The sequence below is a fragment of the Rhamphochromis sp. 'chilingali' genome (assembly GCF_963969265.1).
Source record: "Rhamphochromis sp. 'chilingali' genome assembly, chromosome: 3".
Taxonomy (NCBI): Eukaryota; Metazoa; Chordata; class Actinopteri; order Cichliformes; family Cichlidae; genus Rhamphochromis; species Rhamphochromis sp. 'chilingali'.
The window spans coordinates 27,223,451-27,242,839 of record NC_137931.1 but is presented as its reverse complement, the minus strand read 5'-3'; the positions used below and the strand labels follow the sequence as shown (position 1 = coordinate 27,242,839).

Here is a 19,389-nt window from a genome sequence, read left to right as displayed (position 1 = left end):
TGGAGGAAGAGACGAGCGGAGAAGGAGGAGACGGACATCTGGGCTGAGGGGAGATTGTCTTTGTGTGTGCAACTGACAATAAAGTGCAAATCAGTGAGTCAACCATTGAGTGTGTTGGGTCCTCCTTGTACACCCATCATACACAAAAATGATTCAACATTTAAAATAATAAGAGTTTGTTAAAAGCTAGGTCAAGTTCATTATCGGTGATGACACAAACCCGAACCCTACGCAATACAAAGATGTTCCCCAAATTTCTACTTCACAGACCTGTTTTGGTTTTCTCTAAAACACAAGTATGGAGTTAGGCATCACCACCCACAGTTAATATGCACCAATGTGTTAGGGCTACAATGGGTTTTTGTTTTGGCCATGTGCTCAGTAAGCAACACTCCAGAAACTAGATGTTACATTTCAAATAAATACTCATTTTGACATCAGACTTTCATTTGGGTGTGGAAACGGCCCTTAGCTCTTTGCCTTCCAGTAAGTCAATTTTTCAACCATAGCAGGACATCAAGAAAAGACCACCATCAATCGGTTTTCAACGTCTGATGATTGGTGACTGGAGATCAGTTGAAGGTCACATCTCTCACCAACAGGGACAGTCTCCAACCCTTCTCAGAACCTCAATATGTCAATCAGTTCAGAAAATGGCTGGATGTTCAGTTTGCAGTAACAGTGAATGTGTAATTCCATGGTCCCATCAGAGGGTGCAGTTTGTGCTGCTGTCAAACATTTGCTGTAATCTGTGTGGATTCATGTTGAAATATATTCTGTGTGAAACTACAGTTTGTAACTTTAAAGACATTTTAAAACATGAACAAGAAAACATATTCAGACAATTTTGATTTTTCACAGTATTCGTATATATTCGTATATATCACAGTTGTCCAGATAATTTATGAAAAGTTAAAATACTAAGTGTAAAAAATGTCATGCTCTAATCACCTTTGACGTTCACCTCAAAATGTTATTTGGTCATTACATGATTTCTGCCTGCTGTTGGTACTAAACTCAATTATATTACATTTGTGGTTTGCACCAGTTTTTTTCTTTTTTGACTCAGAGGTCGGTGTTGACTGAGCGAACTTTTGTTCCTAAGCCTTTCAGACATACGTCACTTGTGTAAATAAAGGCTGCTGCTGAGGTCAGAGGTCATGTTCAGAATCTAATGCTTTAGTTTGTCTCAATGAACATGTTATGAGCTCATATAGCAAACAGCATATTGGGAAGAAGAAGCAGGAGTGGTTAAATAAAAACATGAAGGTAAAGAGACATGCAGCAACCTCTTAGTATTGATCTGGCTTCTGCCTGACTTAGGACAGCTCACACATCAAATATTTACCTGCTGATACTGAGGTGAAAGTCTTCCAGTGGTGTTCAGCTTGTGGTCACACATACTTCACAAACCAACCTGAAATGAGACTAAAACTTTTTTTTTTTCAACCCTACAGTGACAGGTGTTTCTCATTGCATCTGAGTAATAAAGAAGTTGAGTCCTTTTATTTTATTATTTATTTATTTATTTATTCATTCATTCATTCATTCATATTCTTTCAGATCTGATCATTGTAATATAAAAGTCGTTTAGGATTTAACAGGACATAATAAATACAAAGCTGAATCTCTCCTAGCCCACCCCACTCCCATGGAGGCCAACACTACCCTCCGGTGGTGGTTAGACAGCATGGCACGTAAGCTTGTTACAGAGTGTGGAATTAATCCAGCTCAAACAATAAACTCAATAAATAAAATAAACATGAAACTATATAACATCATCCAGAACAAAAAACCCTACATAATCTTAAATAACATCAAGTTATTTCTTTTCAAATCAAAGTATTGCACTTGAAGTTCTGATGCAGAGATTAACTTTTTGTGGTGTTACGCCACAGTTACCCATGATTCAGCCATTGAAAAGCAGAGTTTACTAGACTGCATACTTATTCTAACATTTCTGGGATAATTTGTTTGGGAGGACTAGTGCAGCTCGATTGTTTCAGAGCTTCATCTGCTGGGTTTCTGCATAAATTGTCAAAGCTCATGTTTTGACAATTTATGTATGAACATACGTATTTATGTATTTTTCAAAAACACCAACAACAGACTTTCATTATAAAACAGCTCTAAAATTATTGGTAAACAATAAAAGAGTTGGTTGTCTTCTTATTTTAACAGCTCCTCCATAATACACAGCAGGCACATAACAAAAAGCCAGTACTGTTCATTGGATATGCTGGCACTCACAGTTGAACCATCATATCTAATTATTAAAACATCTTAAAATCTTTTAAATACACTGAGGTGTCATTCTGAAACCTAAAACCAAACTAATGAGGCTCAGCTATTGTAATACTCATGGCCCGAATGTGGATGAGGATATCAGGCCATGAGTCTCTAGAAGGACAGATTGATACCAGGACAGTCCTCACACACTGCCATTTCTGTTTGGTGCCACAGCTAAAGATAAAGGAGCAGCCGTATTAGGAGGATTTTAAAGTAACAAAGCTTTGCCTGTTGTTCTCTTTTGAAAAAAAAAAAAAATACTATTGCAGCTTATTGCTAATGTTTGTTGTAGATGATTTCAGAGTTTTTCTCTGTGTCTTCTTTTAAGTCACATATAGTCAGTGAGGTGTCATTCTGAAGCCCAAACCCAGGATAAAGAGGTTCAGTGAATGTGGTGTTGAAGGTGTGAATGTGATTGAGGCTGTCAGAAGAGACTCTGTAGAAGGACAGAGTGCCAGCAGCAGCATCCAAATACACTGCTACTCTGTTAGAGACAGAGGATGAGGAGGGGAGACGACTGAATGTTACACTGTTGTTGTGGCACAAAGAGTAACCATCATGAAAGCAGCCCAGGCACCAGGATTGATCATTCCTTCCAAGCCATGAGTGGTTTGTGTCTCCTTTCCTTCTGATTCCTTTATAACTCATGGCAATATCAACCCTTCCTGTCCACTCGACCTCCCAGTAACAACGACCAGTCAGACCATTGTTACACAACAGCTGAGAACGTTCAAATCTGTCTGGATGATCAGGATATGACTGATCCTCTTTCAGATGGGTTGCCTTCCTGTTGTTGTCACATAGTTGGAGTTTTCTGTTTACTGTGTTTGTGTCGATTGTGAGTTGACAGGAATCTGATGGAGAAAAAAGAATTGCAGTTAAGCTGTGTTTTAACATTTATCTGTTTGACACAAAACTATGAGGTTTAATGGTGGATTGTAAATGAACACGGTCTAAACATATTGATTATGTAAGTAAAACGAGTGGAGGTCTGTCAGTGGTGACAAGAGGTTAGTTGATTGATTGGGTGGGTTAAGGCTGCAAGCCTGGTCAGCGCCATCTTACCCTTCCGACCATACATACATTACACAAACATCACATGGGGAAGACAGGTCAGAGAGGTATAACAATGGAAAATACACAACACAAGGAAGGAAAAACCCCACCTCAGCACTAGAGATGGCACGATACCACTTTTTTATGTCCGATACCGATACCGATATCATAAATTTGGATATCTGCCGATACCGATATGAATCCGATATAGTGTTTTTTAATCAACAAAACTGTTTTTTTTTTAATATCTTGCTGCATTTTGTATAAGTTCATACTCAAGTTTAAAACAACAACTACACTAAAGCTATTCTGTTATACCTGTATGCAAAAAAAAATAAATTTCATAGTTCAGCAATACTGATCAATCTAATAAACTTAAACCTACACCATCCTCCCTATTCTGGTATTTTAAAGAGTACTTAGCGTAAATATTAAGCAACCTAACTAATAGGGTTCCAACTCCCAGCAACAACAAAAATAAATAAATAAAAAATAGGGAACCACCCCTCACGCTCCACCTCATGATGCTTAATCGACGTAATCAACCTTAATTTGATGCAGTGTGAAAAAATAAATGCACAGAAATCAATTATTTTTCAAGAAATATTAAATAGATTCAACATCTTTCTTCAACAAAATTGCAGACTGCACAGATGGTACCTTCCCAAAGGAAAAAGTACTATAGCTTACTAGGGTATATATATTAGACTTAATAGTCACTATATACAGTAATTGACTTCTATTCATTTTACATCAAATTAAAACTTTGGGTGTCAGATAATTATTTATTAAAAGCTAGACATTTTAAATGAGAATAAGAAAGAAAAGTATGTCTTTGTGCCCCCTTTTCCCTGTTAATGCCCTATCGGCCCCCCTGGCTAAACTTTGCTAGATCCGCCCCTGCACAGTTACCAGCCGTCAGCTACGTAGAAAAAGATCCTCGAGTAGAAAGTAATATTAAATAAATTCTAACAACAGCTGATCAAGCTTAAACGTGCTTCTGTTGTTCAGCCGCTGGTTTCCTCTTTCTGGTGCAAAGTGGGCCAAAAACAAACCAGAGAGACGGACTCGCGACAGAAAAGCCGATCAGCTGATCATTAAGCAGTTTCATGATTGAAGTAGCAGCCAGAAGAGGCAGTCGCTCCATATATCGTTTGGTAAGCTTAACGCAGGAATGCTTTACAAACATTCAGAGATGGACTTACACACTTGCTTTACTTCTCTCGGGGATAACTTTATCGGAGATGAAATGCCGGGTTGCTAGCGAAGCTCCACATGCTATCCAGACCACCGACAGGTCCCGCATGCCACAGCCGCTCTATCACGTGATGCATACTGCTCCGACGTGCTAACGTTCTGAGGTGAGTTACGGCGTGTTGCAAGTTTTGTGAGGTGCTTTCGTGATATTTAATGGATCGGATTACATTTTTTATTTTTCTCCGATATCCGATCCAGTAATTTAGGTCAATATCGGACCGATACCGATACGTAATATCGGATCGGTCCATCTCTACTCAGCACATAGCACATAAATCAGCACATAGCACAAAATTCAGCACATCTCACAACACAGAAGACATAAGCTTCGAAGTGTAGGTCTGTGTCAGTGTACATGCGTATGTGTGCGTGTGTGTGTTCCGTGTTCAGCCGATAGAAAATGTCCCTTCACTCGGTTAGGCAACTGTCAACAGTCTTCGGTCGACGCGGGTTTCCTTGATGGAAGGGGAAGAGTCACAACACAGTCTTGTTATCTAAGGGAGAATTTTTGTTATTCCTGTCAGCTTTTGCCTTGAGCATCCAGCTGGTGCCAGGGGAGCCGCATGAGATGAAGATGGTAGTGCGAACAAACTGCTTCCAATTTTACAGTAGGTCTAATGTCCATCACTGGTCAACATATCTCTCAATTCCCATTTTTCTTCTCCAAGATGTTATCCATATTGCGTTCAATAAACACAGTCTGAGTACTCACAGCCCTGCCCATCGTCTATCATGTCAGCCAGCCTTGTGGGATTTTGAACAGCTGTAGGCGCTTCTTGTTCTTCGATAAGCCAGGTCCGAACGAGCTCCAATCAGCCAGAACTCTGTTATCATGGTTCCGAATTGGTAGATGTCGTTTGATGTTCTCCATCAAGAGTATCACCAGAAACACGACGCAACAGACCATCGAGTACCTGGCAGCAAACATCTCCGCAGGACAATTGGGTTCTACCAAGCCCAGGAGTTTGTCAATTTTGTTAAGGGACCAGTTGATCAAATCCATAATTCTTCTTTAGGTTTTTAAAAGAACAAGTCTGGGAGACTCTCTTAGGGTTAGAGAATAAGCGAGACTATACAAAGACATGAGAAGCCAAGGGAAGATAAGGGAGAGGGAGAGGCAGAGAGAGAAAAGTGCGACCACCTCCGTCAAGAGCCAAGAAGAAAGTTCTGGCACAGCCTAACTATTGCAGTGTGATCTGGTCCAGTGCTTTAATAAAAGAAATTAAATTACAACTAACTCGAAATAAAGCTCCATGATGTCATGATGAGTGCTGTGTGGCTGGCAGGATGTGTACCCAAATGCAGGACTCAGAAAAGGAAAGTTAACTTAAAGCGCAGCTTTATTGCTGGGAAAACTCTTCACAGAAATAAACATCACAAAACGAACTAAAAATCACAACATGAAACTAAACATTAAACTAGCTGTTGGAAGAGAGGATGTACTGTATCTGTGCAGAGTGGATATGAGTGCAAATTTATAACCTTGATCTTGCAACAGTAGTCATATCTTCCCTCTAGTGAACCTAATGCTGTCTGTAATGTAGAACCTACTGTGGTGTTCCAGTATTCACATATTCTGGTGCCAACTGAATTTCAGCCAACAACCTGACAGCCAGTAACACATTGTTGGCGTATCGGTAGTCCACCAATCCAGATACCAAGAATAAAGAACCACCACCCAATAAAAACTATTTATTTATACTGTTTATCTTGTGATTAAAAACCACCTGACTGATTGAAATTTCTTAATCATATCACATGCTCTGGTTTAAATACAAACTAATTTCAATTCTACTCACTGCTGAGCTGCATCGCATCTGGATATCGATGAAAATTGTCACTACTTTGAGGGAAAAACTCATTCGAGATTTTACAAAACAAAAACATACTTACACTTCCTCAGACCTGGTATCAACCACTCGACACCAACCGGTTCCAAGCTAAAGTGATACGTTTAGACAAATTCAGATCATCCTATCATTTTATATTATAAAGTGATGTGTTTATAATGTTAGTAACAAGATCACCCAGATACCTGAGAGTCTCCAGTCTCCTGAGTGGATCCTCAAGTCCGCATAGCAGCAGCTTCCCCCCGTCTCCTGTATGATTGTAGCTCAGGTCGAGCTGTCGCAGATGGGATGATGGGTTGGAATGAATAGCTAAGGCCAGAGAAGCACAACCTTCCTCTGTGATCAGACAGCCTGACAGACTGCAGACAAGCAAAATGAGATACATGTCAGTTCATGTGGGAATGCCAGTGTACAATTTAATGGTATTAGAGAACAGCATACTTATGGCTAAAATGATGATAACTCTTAATTTAAATTGTGACAATTAGCTTTTCCTTTCATTGAAAATGTGTTAATAAAATACTAATAGAATTCTAAAACTAAAGAGCCTGAAAACTCAAGACATTACTAACAGTTGCTTAAGACTGAATAAAGCACATGTCCTCCATGACTCAAATTGCTTTACCCTACAGGAGAATGAGGTCTTGAATGCACTTTTTTTTGACTAGTTAGCAAGCATAGCAAGAGAGAAAATGTTTCTTTGTTGTTGTCATCAGGCTGCTTCTAGGTATCGTAGCTCAAATAATAAACATCTCACCAGAGAGTTTCCAGTTTACAATGTGGACTCTCCAGCCCAGCAGAAAGCTTTTTCACTCCCCAAACATTCAGGTTATTGTTACTCAGGTCCAACTCTCTCAGATGTGAGGATTGGGAGCTGAGAATTGAGGACAAACCTTCACAGCTTTTCTCTGAGAGGTTACAGCCACTCATTCTTTAAGAAAAAGAGGACAACTGATCAGTAAAACGATCCACTTACTGACACACGTTAACTAATTCTACTAACTTGTTCTCCTGCTGTTTGTAGAAAATCCAGCAACTAAGATTTATGTACTTACAAAGCTTTCTTGGAGGACTTGACCACTGGAAGTAGCCTGAGAAGACCCTCCTCGGAGGGGGAGTACTTCTTCAGATCAAACACATTCAAATCTTTTTCTGATGACAGTAAGATGAAGACCAGAGCTGACCACTGAGCTGGAGACAGTTCATCCCTAGAGAGACTTCCTGAATTCAGGGACTGTTGGATCTCCTCCACTAGAGAATGATCATTCAGTTCGTTCAAACAGTGGAACAGGTTGATGCTTTTCTCTGCAGACAAATTGTCACTGATATTATTCTTGATGTACTCGACTGTTTTCTGAATTGTCACTGAGCTACTTCTTGTCTTCGTCAGCAGTCCTTGTAGCAGAGCTTGGTTGGTTTCCCATGAAAGACCCAGGAGGAAGCGGAGGAACAAGTCCAGATGTCCATTTGGACTCTGTAAAGCGCTGTCCACAGCACTCTGATATAAATGTGTCTCTGCAGATTCTCTTGATTCATACTTTTTGGAGGGTGTTTGTTTTTCCAGAAGATTGAGTTCAGAGCAGAAGAAGGTCAGATGAACATGAAGAGCAGCCAAAAACTCCTGAACACTCAGATGGACAAAGCAGAACACCTTGTCCTGGTACAGTCCTCTCTCCTCTTTAAAGATCTGTGTGAACACTCCTGAGTACACTGAGGCTACTCTGATATCAATACCACACTCTGTCAGGTCTGATTCATAGAAGATCAGGTTTCCTTTCCGCAGCTGATTAAAAGCCAGTTTTCCCAGAGACTCTACCATCTTCCTGCTCTCTGGACTCCAGTGTGGATCTGTTTCAGCTCCTCCATCGTACTTGACTTTTTTCACTTTGGCCTGAACCACCAGGAAATATATGTACATCTCAGTCAGGTTCTTGGGCAGCTGTCCTCCCTGTCTAGTTTTCAGCACATCCTCCAGAACTGTCGCAGTGATCCAGCAGAAGATTGGGATGTGGCACATGATGTAGAGGCTCCGTGATGTCTTGATGTGGGAGATTATTTTGATAGCTAGCTTCTTATCTTGAAATCTCTTCTTGAAGTACTGCTCTTTCTGTTGTTCAGTGAACCCTCTGACCTCTGTCACCATATCAACATACTGATGAGGGATCTGATTGGCTGCTGCAGGTCGTGTGGTTATCCAGAGGCGAGCAGATGGAAGTAGTTTTCTCTTGATGAGGTTTGTCAGCAGCACTTCGACTGAGGTGGACTTTGTGATATCAGTCAAGACCTCAGTTTTCTGAAAGTCCAGAGGAAGTCGACACTCATCCAGACCATCAAAGATAAACAGAACCTTGAAGTCTTCAAAGCTGCAGATTCCTGCATCTTTAGTTTCAGTAAAGAAGTGATGAATAAGTTCCACCAAGCTGAACTTTTCCTCCTTCATGACATTCAGCTCTCTGAAGGTGAATGGAAATATGAAATGGATGTCTTGGTTGGTTTTGTCTTCAGCCCAATCCAGAGTGAACTTCTGTGTTAAAATTGTTTTCCCAATGCCAGCCACTCCTTTTGTCAGCACTGTTTTGATTGGTTCATCTCTTTCGGGTGAGGCTTTAAAAATTTCTTCTTGCCTGATTGTTCTTTCTGGTTTGTCTAGTTTCCGGGATGCTGTTTCAATTTGTCGGACCTCATGCTGATCATTGACCTCTGCAGTCCCTCCCTCTGTGATGTAGAGCTCTGTGTAGATCTGATTCAGAAGAGTTGAGTTTCCTGCTTTAGCAATCCCCTCAAACATGCACTGGAACCTCTTCTTCATTGTACATTTGAGATGTTGTTGGCATGTAGCTGGAGTTCCTGATTGAACAAAGAACAAATCCCATAAATTTGAGCATTTGATATTAATGTAGAAGATGTAACTCTGACATTTCACATCCCAACCCTAGATAAGAGAGGCTAGGCAATGGACTAGCAGCCCAAAACCAAAACAATACATCCACTGACACAGTGAAGAAAAAAAAGAAAATTGTTCTCCCCCCCCCAAAAAAACCCCCACCTATTCTTATATGTTGAATGCCAGGATCTCCCTAAAACAGGCCAACCAGTCTTCAACCACCTAGGATATGCATTATAAGTTCATGAAAAGAAAGTGTTGTGAAGATCGGGAAATCAGTTCAAACTGCCACAGAAGTGCAGTAGTGTAACTACTTAGTGGGAATCTGTAGGACCAGATGGGCAAAGTGTGAGCAGAAAAGGCAAACATCAGGTGAGATGATTCTGGGTACTTCACCTGAGGAGGAAGGTGCTGAACGAACTTAAGGCATAGCACCAGGCTGCAATACTTGGCACAGAGAGCATTTGTAGAATGAGAAGCTCATGAGAGAAGATTCATCAGTATGGCTTCCAAGATCACAAAAAAATATAGCTCCATGAATGTCATTAAGAGCTATGCACCATTTTATGTAAGTGATGCTCGGACCAAAGATGTTTTGTTAATATCCGAACAATGCCTTTCTTCAGAAAATACTGAAAGAAGAGAAAAGCTGGAACATCCTGAATTCTCTAACAGGACGACTCACATACAGATGAAGGCAAAATTATTCCCCACCTATCAAAGTCTTTATCAAAAACTCCCCTAACTTTCCCAATTGCTTTTTTGACCATTTCATGCATGAAATATGACAACCTCAATCAGGATTTTTTAAAAGTATTTTTATTCATCTTTAGGCATGAAAAAAAGATTTTTGAACTTTTCAGTTTTTTACATGTCCCCTTAGGTGGACAACATGGGTTTTGACTTATGACTTTCACAAACAAATAAATAATATACACTGTATAAAAACTATAACATAACAAAATATGTTTTTATATATTTTAAATATATTTTATAACAATATAACAAATGTAACAAATATATGTAGAGGCTCTGTGATGTCTTGACTGCCACCCACTGGCTGACCAGTGAGTGGCAGGGTATGGACTGACACATAAGTGTCCAATGTAGTGGTTTAGGTGCAACTATACCATTAACACTAACACACATACAAAAAAAACCAGCCTTTGAATAGTTGTCCACTATAGTGACCACTATGCGTAAAAGGGTTAAGTGGGATTTTCAAAATAACATTTCTCAACATACTATTTCTTGTTAGAAAGTAGGAATGATTTATGTTTGTACACAATTTCAGACTGATATCAGAAAAAAAAAACAAAAAAAACTACTAGGCTCAATATTATTAACCCCCTGAAAAACGATTTTTGAGCATTAACGTTGTAAGTCTCGCAGCTTAGAAAATCCAGTTAAAATTGAGGATCCTCTTCTAATTTGCACGCAATGTAAGAACCACAGCAAGGCTTCGAGATGTCACTTGAGGAAGCATACCAAAGACAAAAGAAACAGCTTAGACTTGATTGAAAGAATTGTTGACACTCTCCAAGATATCGATATACAAAGTTCTAATAGTATTTAATAATAGTATCTAATAGTAAGAATGAAAGATTTCAAAGTAGTGATGTGGGGATTGATACTGAAATATCGATTCCTCCGATACCAGTCATTTATATTCTAGAATCGATTCTCACATTAAAATATCGATATTTTAGTAATTTAGAGTAAATTTGTAGTTTATCATTAACAGGAACACAGTGGAAAGAAGCTATATCATTCGGATTGTCTACATTGGAAGGAACTACTTCCTCTTACGCCTTTCATAGTCATGTGCGAAATACGGCTATATAAATGTCTCCACCCCCTGGCGTGTGCACTCACAACAATGGCTGAGTGTAAACGGAGTCATGTGTGGACGTATTTTACATCCACAAACAGCCGAGACGTGGTTTGCAATACATGTGGCAAGAAAATGAGGTGTTGTACAACGCCACTAACCTTGTCAAACACCTCAGAGTAAATCATATCACAGAATATGATGAGCGTATGTTGAGGTGAACTGAAGAGGAGGAGAGGGACAGGTGCTGCTAGGGCGAGACAGACGCCTCTCACGGAGTCCTTTAGTGCTGCAGGCAGGCAAGGTTTTCAAATAGTGCACAACTTAAATTTTTTTTATTTCTATGTGATGAATTCTGCATTATTAAGTGATAAGAACAAGTAATCTGATGTCCTGTAATCATTATGACGCTATAATTTGAGATACAATAAAAGATACAATAAATAAAAAAAGGTTTTGTACAGAGTATCGGTATTGGATCGGTATCGGATCGGTATCGGATCAGTATCGTCGATACCACCCTGAATTTTACTTGGTATCGGATCGGAAAGGAGATCAGTGATATCGCACATCACTACTGAAAAGACAAATGACATGACCTGTCTGGAAAGGACAGTCTTGGGCCTTTTATGTCATTTAGGGAATCAGCTTATGTAAAAGTGCAATGTTTATTGGTTTATCTGGTTATACTGGAAGACAGTGAATGATGCACAATTCATGATTTGATTGTTTATTATACTCAGCACTTTTGTATATGTTTTGTTTATAGACCACAGACATCCACTCCCGCACCTACGAGTCCTTGTACGCCCCATCTGTAAGCCTGTGGTTGCATTACTGTGCTGTAGTGTTAACGAATGACAGTAAAGAAGGAAGAACCTAATTTGAACTCCTGTTAGTTCTGACCGGCACCACTGCTATTCAGCCAACGCCTATACAGTCATTGGTGAAACCCAAATAATTAGTGGCAGACCAAGAAAACCTGCACTTCTGCTGAATTGGACTGGACATCTTCAAGCCAGACTGCAGTATGTTAAGCACAACCTGGAAAAAGACTATCCATACTGAAACCACATCCTAAGGTCAGATAAGACAAAATTAGGGCTCTTTGGTTCTTATGTTTGGAGAACATTCTGATCCACAATGCTGCACTGACAGGAGCTAGAGAGAAAGAGAGCATATTTCTCTCATATTGGCTTTTCTTCATTGAATCCCAGTTAAATCTAGAAAATTTGATGGGCTTACTTGTGGTTCCTAGAGTATTTAAAGGTAGAATGGGAGGCAGAGCCTTCATCTTTCTGGCCTCTCTTCTCTGGAAAGATGCACAGTTTGCTATTAGTATCCAGGTTCATAATTTCAACCAAGGTGATTTTTGATATTTGGGAAATAATTTTATTTCTGAAATTTAAATCTTAAATTATGCATATTTAGCAAGACCATGTTAAAACATTATTTGGTCTCTTTAAAAGGATATGGGTAAAATAATTTTATGGTCCAAAACAAAGATTAGATGAAAAATATGGTTTGCCAGTGAAATTTCAGGTGAAGATTAGACCATTTGACACCCGTGTTTTCCCAAACCCTGCCACAAGCGGTTGTAGGGTTGCAATGACGGTGTTGCTCAGGACTGTAAATACTGCCTGAGCCAGACTCTTAAAAACTGTTTTCTTCCTGGTAACACCTCTCACTCTTCATTGATGAAGTGAGGTCACAAAAGCTGAGATTTAGTGGATTTGAGGAAATCACAAACACACACCAGAACACAGTCTGAACTTTATAACCAGACGTGGAATGAGTGGTGGGAGTGGGACATAATGTGATAGCAGCCAGGTGTTGGTTTTTTATGAACCTAGTTGGAAAAAAACATGTCTGATCTGGACACTACACTTGATCTTTATAGAAAATGTTCTTACTTCTTTGTAGAGAGTCAGCCAAGGCCTCCTGCTTCATCCACCTCAGGAAGTCATCTACCATCTTCAGAAGAGCTTCTCTGCTGCTCCTCTTCTGGTTTTCACCCTCCAACATCTCCTTATCCTTCCACTGACTCGCTAAACATTCTGGATGATCTGGACTCAGAACTTTCTGGATCTTCTTCAGTTCATTCTTCACAAAAGTGATGATGTTTTCTTCCAGCAACTAGAACAGAATACTATATTTTTTTTTAACATGAATCGTATAATTACCAGAAACATCGTATCTGGTCTTGTACAGAATTTCAACCTACAGGCCTACAAATTACTATAAAGGAACTTTATTACAAAGCCTGCCACTTCATCTATACTGGATGTATAGAAATAATGACTACACAGCTTTACATAAGCTAGTCAGTCAGTCAAATACAATACAACACTGAGAACAGGTGTTACTGTAGAGTTTTAGGTTTGTCCTCTTTATGATTTCATATTAACAATGCCAGAGAATTTTGTTGAACTGAATTACGTCAACAAGAATTTGATTTAATCTGATGAAACTGCGCTACTTGATGTATAAGGAGCTTGGAAGGACACAATCTGGACTTCTTGAAGTTTCTTGCAGACGTTTCAACTCTCATCCGAGAAGCTTCTTCGGTTCTAAGAGCAAGAGAGAGTCCCAGATTTTTAAGCCCCGTTGGGAGTGTCCCTAAGCCCTTTTGGCTTGTTCATCTTCTTGAAATTTAAGGAAGTCCAGATGCTTTCCTTCCAAGCTCTTTAGACTATGATGACTGGATGACCGAGAACCTTCACAGACATGTGCTGCTTGATGTTATATTAGTACACAGTCCTGTTTGATTCGTAGCTCAAGTGAAGGACGTTTCTGTTCATGTACAGACCCTAAATATGGAGTCCAGGTGTTTTTGATCCTGCTGTTCAGACTGACCACTAGGAACCTCTGAGCTCTCCTGATGCATCCTGTAAAAACATAAACTATTAGTTAATATTTGATATAAACTTGAACTAAACATTTGAACAAAAATCTGACCAAACTTCGGCTGCTCAAAAAAAGCAGAAATCATCAACACAGCTTTACTGTCTTCCTTTAGCTTCTATTATGTCTGACTTTCTGTCTAAATGCACTGTTTGAATATTCTACAAGTTGCCAGTTGCCAAACAATACAAAAAAATAGACGACCCTTTACTTTGAAGGATTTTGCATTTCGCCTTCACAGCAGCAACAAAAGAACTTTTAGTGAATAATGTGACTTCTAATTGTGAAGATAGGACATAATTTGTTATTTTTACTTTCATATTGTGATGCCAACAAAATGATGCGTTATTTTGAGGAAACTAATTAGTGTTTAATGGACACAAAATAATCTTATTGAAGTAATGACATCAGTGTAGCAAAATAATAACCATTATCTCTCGGAGAAAATGCTAACGTTTTCTGACACTTGTAAGTTTTCTGTTTATTTTGAAAGTATGAATTAATTCCAGTCACTTGTTTGAAAGTCATCAGGTCTTTTACGTTTGTCATAATAATTAATTAGGTGTACAAGTAAAATACTCAAGAATCCAAAAGCACATGCAAAAAACTGTAAATCATTGTTCCTGACTTTTATTGACTTTAGACCAGATCTTGCTTAAATTTTTGTCTTTCTTTTATTGTGGGTTAGATTTGAACACTTGAAAAAAAAAAGCATCAATGTGCAACTAAAACAGCAAATAGTGGCCCAATGTAGGATCAAAATACTAGTGAAAACTAGCCCAAACTGGAGCTAAAGCTTTAGCAGTTCTAAGTTTAATGCTCCAGTCTCTTGTGGATCTTGTAAAATAAGATAACAGAAAGCTTTGTGCATTCATTAAAGGGCATATACTCTCCTGGAAGATATAAACAGTGGCACATATAACACTAAATCTATCTATTTGTCAAATTTTACAAATCTATTTGTAGTTTTAGTGTTGAAAGTACTTGTGAGAGAGTTATTCAGAACATCTTTCACAAACTCTGTACACACAGGAGGTTCGCCATCACAGAGGGGTTAACTCACTTTGCCTGTGAAGAAGGTTTCTGTGTAAAATGTCACAGTGGCTTCTTCAACTGGCTGCTATTCACAGACACACAGCTGGATTCAGCTTCAGAGGAGTCGACTCTGTGATCAATGCTGTTCTATTAAGCCTATACAATCATATACTTTTATGTAAAATATTCATTTTCATATTATGGTAACTTACTTTTTGGCAGTATGTCTAAAACTGGTGTTTAAATTATTTGGCCGTTCACTTTTTGAGGACACACAGCTGGGTTCAGGTCTCGGAGAATTCAGCATCTGATGGATCCTAAAAATAAATAGCCTTGCATGAAAAAACGTCATATGTGGATTTGAAGTTAATTCTTTAAATCAGTTAATATTGAAAACAACTCACGTTTTACTGGAGGAACTTTTTTGTTTGAAATCAGTCGCAAGTTCTTTTGAATCGTTGCTCTTTAAGGACACACAGCTGGGTCCAGGTCCAGGTTGGTTCCTGTGAATAATGATGGAGCAGTGGTGTGAGTGCTGAGCTGTGACATGGAGAAGAGTCATGGACAGTTAAAGATGGGCATCTTACCTCTGAGCTTTGGTCTGGCTCTCATGTTCCCCACACAGAGCGGTTTTAGAGGGGGGGACTCCCTCCTCTCTGTCCTCACACTGATCCATAGCAGAGCCCACTCCTTCACACAAACAAAACTTCATGAGTGGATGAACATCAGATTTGTTGGAAATGAACTGAGAACCAGGGACAGCAGCTAATAGTAGGAGACAGATAAAAAGAAAAACAGATAATACGTGGACAGCGTTTAGGTTTGTCAGCTGTCAGATAATTACACGTATGTCACAGTTAGGTTTTTATCCCACCTGTTAGCAACTCTCGTATGACTTCAGTAAGATTCACATGCATCCATTAGTTGTTAATGTGATTGTGTTCTCTCATTTTCTTAATGTTTTTTGAGTACTCAATGTCCATGATTCACCTGCAGGAGCTTTGTGTCTTACATGGGTCGACACCATTGTATTTACTTTGGCAACAAAACAGTGAATCAGGGTTCAAATAAGAAGAGTCTGCAGATGGTGAGAAGTCCTCCTTTTTGTGCTGTGTGGAGCTGCCAGCCCTAACCCTCTGCTTCCTTGTGATCTATGCAGTTTTTACTGTGAGATGAAACTCAATAAAATAGTTTCAACTGTGGTTCAACTTTGCCCATCTGTTGGCCAGGTTGAAGCAGATTTACAGCTGAATAAACTGTTCAGCAACAATTCTGTTGACACTGTGTGGCTTTTAGGTCTAACTGTGAGGCAAATAGAGAGTTAACAGCTGTGTATACAGGCATGGTTAAAACAGATAGTTAAATGTTTGTGTACAGCAGGTTTAACAAGTTTAACAAGGTTTTAAACTACAGCAAACATGTAACTGGACTTAAATCAGATAATGTAGCAAAAACAAGAATCAAACACTTCCTGTAAAATATTCTTAGGTATGTTTAAGACTTTGATCTGTGTGCTTAACAAGTTTATTAGACTACCTGACATTAAAAAAAAAACAACAACAACAAGAAAACACAAAGACTTGAGAAATCTGCCAAAAACTTGTTTAAAACTAAATGATGGTATAATGAAATTGCTGTTTATCGGGCAAATTACAAACTGAATCCACATTTTTATACCCAAATTTACACTGGACTTGTGTCAGAGATCAGAAATTAATCCATCAAATAACCACTAAAACATTTTTTTTCTGTGTTTTCTGTTCAGGAATGAAAGTAAATAACTGTAATAAAATTCTACTGTGCTTTACATTTTTTCTGCTTTTCTGTAAAAGAGAACATTTGGGTATGGATAACATGGATAATTATATTCTAGCATTAAAAATATAATTTAGATTGCAGAGGTTTTGCATACTGGTTGATTAATTGTTACAGAAACATAAACTGTTATTTTGGTAATAACTATTACTGTTAATATAAGGACAGCTGTGGCATAAACCTTACACTGGAGGTGGTTTGATAAACTTGTTCAGCACTGCAGCTAAAATGTCCTGATAAATCTTCAGTAAGTTACAGATAATTATTTATAGATTTTAATAAGTACGAAGATGTGAATGCTAACAGTCACACGGTCTATAGTCAGTCTACTGGGACAAATCATGGTATCATGGCTAAATGTGCTGTTTCACATTTCTTTCTCTGTTTTACAATCCAGGCCTTTTTCAGGGCAATAACTGTAACACTGTAAACTTTAATATTGGCCTAATTACTGCTTACAGAACATGTAACGCAGGAATGTCAAACTTGATTTAGTAATGAACCCAATTTGATCTCACGTGGGCTGAAAGAGTAAAATAATTTCACAATAATCCACTTTTTTGTGTTTTAATATAAACACGTTCAAGAATATTTTTACATTTACAAAACAGATCAAACAAACTGCCAAGATCTAGAAATACCTTCAGCACAGTTTCCCTGCCTGTGTTAAACTGTCTTAAACTTTGAAATGTGCAAAGTCGTCCAAAAGTGGGCTGTTTCTGGCCCCGAGGCCGCATGTTTGACACCACTGTATCTTTATGCCCTGAATAAAAACACACTGCATCCAAACAGCTGACAGGGTTTGTTTTTTTTTCACCGAGCAGATATTTACTCGCTCCAGGCATTTGTTCATTCCGGGACGTTATTTTGAGTCATTATCCAAATTTCCTTGTCACCAGATTCACTTTCTGATAGAAACCGCTTTACAAGTTTAATGGTTTGGCCTCAAGATACGATTTTAAAAGGTTCCCTTGTTAAAGCTACACTTCTATCAGCGCGCGTGCTTTCACAGATCTCTCCATCATACTTAACCAGTCCGCACGCTGGGCTCTGATAATCACATAAAATAAACACTCTACAAATCCGCTCTTACAAACAAACGAGCAACTTTGCAAACAAAAGCAAAGAATAAACCACAAACAAACACTTACCAAAGTATAAGTATCCACGTAAACATGACAAAAGCCAGTTTAACTAACCAGGAAATAAACAGAGGCTGGCCTGATACAGGAGATCGCCCCGCCCACCAGTCTACCTCAGCCGAACGACTGAAGTTCAAGTACAACCAAGTCCACTATAGCTATTAGCGTTTCATGTGGTTTGAACTACTTCAAACAGAGTTAGTTTAGTGCACTGGTTAAACTATAGTCGTTATTTTCTAAGTAATATTTTCAGCGCTTGTTAACCATCAGTGTGCCACACCTACTGTAGTTACTAATGGTGACCACTAGAGGACAGTCACCACCATGAAAACTTCACCTGAAGCGCAGAAGCTTAAACGGCCATCAGCAGATTATATACCAGAGGCTCCGGAGCCAAACCGACTTCATTCTGTGGATTCTCTGAATGATGAAAACTTCATGATATAATTGCAGATTTCTTCATATATGACCTGCATGGAGAAGCTGAAAAAATGTCTGATACTGATGTACAAACCTGAACAAGAGGCTGTTGGTACCTGAATCTCACCACCAGCTTCTGAAAATAAAATTAGGCTCAGAATCAAAGCTCCAGTAGTCAGCTCTGTCCTGACACACAGTCCTGTGATTTACTGTTTTAAAGGACACCTTATACCACATGTGTCAGTGGTTTGACACACCCAGAGTCTGTGGCTTCACATTGAGTCAGGCAGGAGTTAGTCTGTGATCTCAGGCCAGAACAAAAGGACACCAGATCGCACCTCTGCCACAGAGCACTCCTTTGAGGTGGAGGACTTCTTTCCTCAATCAGAGATCTGTTTTCAGCCTTGGAGCTCAAACAATGCAAGTGGAAGACAGGACAGGGCGGTCTCTGATGGTGCTTCAACAGTTGTCAGCAAATAAAACTGCACACAGTCAGGGATCTATGATCAATTGATCAACTGATATATTTATAAGGCCAGAGGTCAGAGGTCGAAGTTTAATTACAATTTATGGACCCATTTTTATAAAAAATAATGCACATTACGCTTCACAAATAAATATATCAGGAAATTCCAGTCATGTGTGTTTAATATGATGGCTTCAGGTATAACTGTTACTCTTCAAGTTGCCTGGGTGAAGGAGAGCTAACACTGCCCTCTTTGGGTAAAGTTCATGATCACAACTTTCATGCTTTAAATTTAGTTTCTGTGAACATGACATAACATAGAGATTAATAAAAGATTAAACACTACATTATTGGATTAATGCCACCTCTCAAATATGCTGACAAACTCTTAATTACAATAAGAAAAAAGTCTGTTGATTGACATCTGTGCTTGCGACCAC

General features: G+C 38.9%; 1 protein-coding gene across 5 annotated transcripts; it reads right to left on the bottom strand.

Annotated features, from left to right (window-relative positions):
- Positions 1 to 1,503: 1,503 nt before the first annotated feature.
- LOC308393294 (NLR family CARD domain-containing protein 3-like) lies at positions 1,504 to 18,177 on the bottom strand. 5 transcript variants are annotated; one of them, XM_080876952.1, is made up of 11 exons: positions 18,073 to 18,177; positions 15,694 to 15,871; positions 15,511 to 15,609; positions 15,319 to 15,423; positions 13,977 to 14,055; positions 13,081 to 13,303; positions 7,508 to 9,299; positions 7,210 to 7,383; positions 6,638 to 6,811; positions 6,496 to 6,542; positions 1,504 to 3,143 (listed from the first exon to the last, which is right to left on the bottom strand). In XM_080876952.1, exons 2-11 carry the CDS (start codon positions 15,816 to 15,818, stop codon positions 2,566 to 2,568), a joined length of 3,396 nt encoding a protein of 1,131 aa, XP_080733078.1. In that variant the 5' UTR covers positions 15,819 to 15,871; positions 18,073 to 18,177; the 3' UTR covers positions 1,504 to 2,565. The 5 variants fall into 5 exon arrangements, with proteins under 5 accessions (XP_080733078.1, XP_080733079.1, XP_080733077.1 ...); XM_080876953.1 differs by having other exon boundaries at positions 15,694 to 15,796; positions 18,073 to 18,154; XM_080876951.1 differs by lacking the exon at positions 18,073 to 18,177 and having other exon boundaries at positions 15,694 to 16,079.
- Between the last annotated feature and the right edge of the window lie 1,212 nt (positions 18,178 to 19,389).

Coding starts and splice junctions, on each gene's coding strand:
- LOC308393294 (XM_080876952.1), bottom strand. CDS start 15,818: ATGAAGTTTTGTTTGTGTGAAGGAGTGGGCTCTGCTATGGATCAGTGT. Junction 15,610..15,693: donor AGCCAGACCAAAGCTCAGAG/GTAAGATGCCCA, acceptor CATTATTCACAG/GAACCAACCTGGACCTGGAC. Junction 3,144..6,495: donor GATACCAGGTCTGAGGAAGT/GTAAGTATGTTT, acceptor TTTCTCCATCAG/ATTCCTGTCAACTCACAATC.